This window comes from Anarrhichthys ocellatus, unplaced genomic scaffold (assembly GCF_004355925.1).
Source record: "Anarrhichthys ocellatus isolate YVR2014 unplaced genomic scaffold, GSC_Weel_1.0 scaffold12, whole genome shotgun sequence".
Taxonomy (NCBI): domain Eukaryota; kingdom Metazoa; phylum Chordata; class Actinopteri; order Perciformes; family Anarhichadidae; genus Anarrhichthys; species Anarrhichthys ocellatus.
Window position 1 is genome coordinate 6,686,066 of NW_022280042.1, and position 5,961 is coordinate 6,692,026.

The 5,961-nt window shown below is 50.9% G+C and overlaps 1 protein-coding gene across 1 annotated transcript in view; it reads right to left on the reverse strand.

The window, feature by feature from the left end:
* pard3ba (par-3 family cell polarity regulator beta a) overlaps positions 1-5,961 on the reverse strand; it is a 126,251-nt gene that overhangs the window by 100,016 nt on the left and 20,274 nt on the right. The window contains exons 3-4 of the mRNA XM_031852147.1: positions 4,841-5,015; positions 408-514 (exon numbers count right to left, since the gene is read on the reverse strand). Of these exons, the coding sequence (XP_031708007.1) occupies positions 408-514; positions 4,841-5,015 (282 nt within the window). The remainder of the gene's footprint in view (positions 1-407; positions 515-4,840; positions 5,016-5,961) is intronic.

Below are 5,961 nucleotides of genomic sequence, written 5' to 3' on the forward strand. Positions count from 1 at the left end.
CACACACACACACACACACACACACACACACACACACACGTGTGTACCACGGTGACCTCACACAGCCGCCATCGTGACAAGCAAAGGCAGCACACGGAGTCCTCCTCCTTAATGGCTGCACTTTCAAAAGCCGACCCCTTTCAAAGTGCAGCCCGGGGGGCGTGGACCACAAGAGGAGTATTCAGTGGGTTGCTCCGTCGTCACACACCACTGAAGTAATGGAGAATGTGATATGTTCATCTCTCCACGTTATTTATTTACTGTATTTTCTACATTTTTCATATCGTATCGGCTTGTTTCGTTTTGTCCATTTCTTTTTACTCTTACTCTGTTCTTTTCCTATTTAAAAATAGAAACCCCTTTGAATAACACAGTGGAATTCATCCACCAGCGCACACCATACTTACCGGATCAGGAGAGCCGCTGCCGCGGTCGTCGGGCGAAGGCGTGGCTCTGATCTCGAGGGTCGGGGGCAAGGCCGAGTCGCTGCTGCTCCTCACCAACAGAGGTGTGTCTGCGTGGAGACGGACACAGTTAGAGACACGGAGGGAAGGAGGTGAGAGCAGAAGGGAGCAGTTTTTACTTCCATCTTTTGGAAACGTTTGTACCGAGCAGCTGGCCTGCGTCTCATTGAGATGAGCATCAGGGGGGGAAAAAGAAAAATGTATCCACACTAAATCTATTCAAAAGAATCCTAATTTGGACCTTTGTGCTTTCTCATGCTTTTAATATCCACCCCGACGGGAGCAGACTTATTTGTGGATGTACGTGGCAGGGTGTTTTCAAATTTAACTCAACAGAAGAGAAAATAAAGACAGGGCAGAGTGTGAGATAAACAAAAAGGGAAGGGGGAGTGGGGGGGGGGTGACCTCGGAGGAGGGAGAAAACCTCGACACACACAGAAAAAAAGGGGACGGCAAACAAAATTCTCTGCTTTCCTGTAATCAATCTCTCTTTGGAGGGTCAGTGACAGGGTCCTGGTCCAACGTGGTCGGAATAGAGAGAGCAGAGGTAGTAGGGTGTGTGGTATGTGATTGTAGACAGATGAAAAATGCTCATTCCAAGGACCCGCGGCAACACACACACACACACACACACACACACACACACACACACACACACACAAACAACGTCCACATGTGTTCAGGTTTGTCGGACTAATCGTTTTTATTAACTGGCATAAAGTATCCGTTGACTCTCTGCCGGACTAGTCTCCCAGTCTCACCCCACGTCTGCCCGTGTGCAACGCGTTTCTTTCTTTGATTGGGAAACATGCTTTGATTTAACACAATAACATGCGGGGGAAATAAAGGTATCTTCTCCGTGCAGGCATCAAACGACAGCAGGGAAATACACGAAATACATCAAACAGGCGTTCCTCTATCTGATTATCTATTATACTTGTGTGCATCTAAAAAGAAAATAGGTCAAACACTGCAGGTGCTTTTACAACGTTATTAAATGAGCCGTGTGTTTGAGTCCTCTCTGAGGATGCTGTGGAGTTTTTGGGACAACCTAAGGAAGCACGGTTTCCTACGTCTGGACATTTTCCAGACCTACACGTGCAAACGTTCACAAGTTTGGAGCGGCCATGTATAGAAAGCGGTAAAACTTAACGGCTGGTCTCCTGAACCCACCTGTCTGGTGCATTCACGGGACGGCAGCATGTATCAGGATTTTAAACTCATACGCGCACCCACGTTTGCTTTTTAAAACGCTGGGTGACATTTTCTTTTCCCACGGTCACAGTCAGGGTCCGCTACCCGGCGGTCAGCCCCATAAATCCTCCTCCGTTTGGCCATCGGAGTCAAATCCGCCTCCATCAATCCTCCCCGCTCGGAGCACCGGCCGCTGTGTGAAGGAACCCGACGGCCACCGGCTTTGACCTCTGACCTGCGCTGAACTCTGGAGGGTCAAGCGGTGTCGCGGAGGGTCGGATATTGACGAGAGTGACAGTTTTAACTCGCTTAGGTCAGCCTCTGTTTAGGCGGTTGTAAACAAGATTGGCTCAGAGCCATTGCTAATTAAAGGTGACTGGGACGGCGGAAATAGGCTCCAGAGTCGATAAATATAGAATAAAATTAAATAAATCGAAGGAAGTTATGTTGAGAGACTTGCTCTTAAAGCAGCATCTGCAGCTCCCTTTGCGCATCGTGAGCACAGTTCTCTGTTTATTTTAAGATCACAGACATTTTCCGACTCCTGCCGAAAGGGCGGAGAGGAGGTGGAAGCCCCATAACTTTGGGTGTATTTTAGGTTGGATAATTTGATGCCGGCTGCACAGCCCAAAACCACGAGGTGCCCTGCCACTTTAAATACGACGTCACCCACCGGGCTCATCCCAGCGAGCGCTTCAAGGCCGGAGAAACAAAACTGTAAAACACACCGAAAAACACCCACGAGTGATGGCCCTCCCCTCGCCTTTCCATTGACACCGGTGTAATTGGAGAGACCCTGAAGTGGCCCGCGTCTGTTTATCCGCCTCCGACCCTCCATCTGCGACTGTTGCGCAATTCTGGGAACACTAAGGTTTTATTTTCAGAATTTCCTCTTGTTCTCAGTTCTGTGAAAAGTTGTGCAGTTCACCGCCGGGGCCGGGATGAAAACAAAGAGGCATCATGTTTCTTTCTGACCGCGTGTGACTGTGAACGTGTGTGTGTCTAGGAACACATGGTAATCAGAGTGTGTGTGTATGTGTGTGCCTTTGAGTATGTATGTGCAAGGATGCGTGCATGGTGTGTGTGTCTACTATGTGCATTTATTACAAGCGGCTTCTGTGTTTATATATACTTGTCTGCATGTGTGTGTGTGTGTGTGTGTGTGTCGTCATGCCAAAGGCCAGGGTGGTCTTGCTTCTCTCCCAATCGATGGAGCAGCGCGGCTCAGGCTGCTCATGGGATGATGCGATAAGGACTCTTTTCCTAGGAGTGTGTGTGTGTGTGTAGCAGCGGATCAATGCAGGTCTAATCATCCCACCGGGGCGGTGTGAAGTCCAATCGCCCCGTTCAAACAAGCGGTCCGACCCGACACACAAACACTTTGATCCCTGACTGATTACCGACTCGCGCCTCGTCCCGTCCGCCGCCACTCGCTGCGATTACATGCACACCACAACCAGGTTATCGGATTACGGTGATAAGTGTGATTAAAGCATCCACGTTTGTTTGCAGTGGCCCAATTCTTCCGAGCAGTTGATTTGCTGACGGATGGGTTAATGTCCTGACAATGCCAGTAATACAGCTATCAGGTGATGTTAGCTCTAATGTTTACCTTCATTTAAATATGATAACCCAGTTAAAGAGTTTACATACTGGAAAGAAAAAAAGAAGTTCTTCCCAGCGGTGGAAGAGGCGACCGGTTGTGGTTGTTTAATGCACGCCGGGGTTCTTTTGTCACATTGTGTGTGTGCGTGCATGTCCGAAAAGACAAAAGCTGCCTCATTGCATGAGTCTGGCTCTCTATGAGGGGCGTCACAGGGTCACATCATAACTAAGTTAGTCAGGGTTTTGGGGGGCGGGGTTAGGAAGAGGTCCCACTGGGAGAAGACAGGACGGGGGGGGGGGGGGGGCCCTGGGCATGCTAACTGGCTACAGTGCTAATCTAGTTAGAGCTGGGAGCCGGGGCGGGACGGAGAAGGTATCGAGTGGGGGGCTAGAGGGGGCCGGGTGGGAAGCGGCATTGGCAGGTGGTTGAAGCTGAATAGTAGAGTAGGCAAGAAACTTCTGGACGGGGGGGCCGGAGAGAGGGGGCCGATAAACGGAGCAGAGGGCGAGGGACGGCGGAGGGGCAGGTGTGTGTATGGTGGAGGCTCACTGTCACAGATGGAGGGGGGAAAATGAAAGGGGAGAGACCCAGCGATTAGACAGACCCCCCCTGTCTGTCGGGCTCTTTTTAATCCTTTATCTCCTCCTGTCATTCAAAACATGACGGTGGAATAGAAACAGGATCCGGACTGAAATCTAGATTATTTACAGTGAAATGTGTCTATAGCCAGAATGACTGCAGCACAGACGGAGCACACATTCCCCCCAGAGGCTCCCTGAGGCTCCTGGCTGACTAGTCTTGTGATGATGTTTCCCACTGGAGCAGTATCCTATAACGCAAATATGTCATTCCTGTTTAACACGTGCACATACGCCGTCATTCCCACTTACCTTGTACTGGTGGAAGTGACCCCGAGAACCTCAGAGGTGTTTTTCTACGGTCTTTATCTGACCCTAACTTTTTTTTCTTTCCCTGCAGGACCTTTGCAGACAAAGAGAGAGAAGGCAATTGGCTGTGCAGTGTTGTACAGGAGGCTTCCAATAAGTGTGGTCGTGAGGGTCATGCTATAAAATGACGACGACATGAAGAGGAAGCAGCGGGGCTCTTATAGAGATCATGTTTGTCATGTCGTTGTTGAGTAGCGCTCAGTTCGGCCTCATCTGCGTCTCTCCGGCTGAGCGGCGTGTGAAAAACGAGAGCCGGCTATGTCGAGAACGACGAGTGAGGACGGCGGGAGAGAGAGCGCCGCGTCAACGCTGCATCTGTTCTCACACGCAAATCAAGTTACAGGCAACACACAAGAAGAAATAAATAAATACCTCTCTCTTTACGCAGCAGGTTCAGCTTACAGCTGTTCCAGAGATGTACTTTCTGACCTTTCTCCCTCTCACACATACTCGCACGCAGACGTCTCCCGCTGTCTCAACACGATACATTTTCTCACAAGCGCAAGAAAACGTGTTGATTGGCCGTCGCTTTAGCTCGTCAGCCGTCGAGATTTCTGCAGAAACTAAAACTAGAACGCCTGCTGTACAGTACAGAGTGTTCGATATCGCCCAGAACAGATGTGACATACTGGCTTTGAGGATGGCCTCGTTGACTTCGATCTCCCCTCCGATTGGCTGCTGGGGATGCAGGTGGGAGAAGTAGTAGAGGGGCTCGGGGCTCGGCGGGGCGCTGGAGTAGCCGTTGGACATGGTCTCCCTGGGGCTCTCCGTCCTCCTGCGCCGGATGTCAAACACCGCCACGAGCTGGAAGAGACACGCAGAAGAGTCAAAACTGTGGCTGGAAATATGAGATGTTCAAACTCTCCTCAGGAGGAGCGTGACAGCCTGGCGTGTGAACGAGCTGGAAACACGCCGCCAGGTTATACAGCGTCTACGCTGTGCCATGATCACAGAGAGGCTTTCATTGTGATTTATCTTGCCAACAGCGGGGATGCAGCCTGCTTTGTCCTGCCAATTATGTGTGTGTGTTTGTGTGGGAGGCAAGGAAACAGAGCTGGATTCAGATCTGCCACTTCGGCGACGCAATAACTTTCTGAAAATCTGACCAGCAGCAGAGGCCGGTTCCGGAGGAGGTTCGCGCACGCGGTGAGGTGTGTGCGCGTGCGGAATTAGCAGGCAAATGAGATCCGACGCGAGAATGAGAAGCTGTCAAACACAATGACGTGGCTGCCACGGTGAGGCGGCGGGAAGAGGGGGGGGGGGGGGGAACAGGGGATGGAGGGCAGAGGAACGACAAACAATCCTAATTGAGACAGGGACATGATGGCAGATAGATCGAAAGGGGGAATGTGTGTGTGGGTCGGCGGCGAGGCCGTGCCATCGCGGCTTGATAAATGGGCGCGTGGCGGCGTGACGCTCTCATTAGACAGCGCCTGGTGAAGGAAATGACCACTTAATGAAAAGCAATAACCGCGATGGAACGAGGGACGGAAATAAAACAACAGACGAGTGGAGCACGTCAATTAACGACGATGGGAGCGCGGAGAGGCTGTGTGTGTGTGTGTGTGTATTTACGAGTGTGTAAACAATAAGCACGAAGGAGGCGGCGAAATATGTATCATCCATCGCCTCTCACCTCAACCTCCCGTGATTCAATATCCTCGTGACACCTGGTCGACGCCACGCAAAGGAGATTCGACTTCTACGTTTGTGTGTGTGTGTGTGTGTGTGTGTGTGTGTGTGTGTGTGT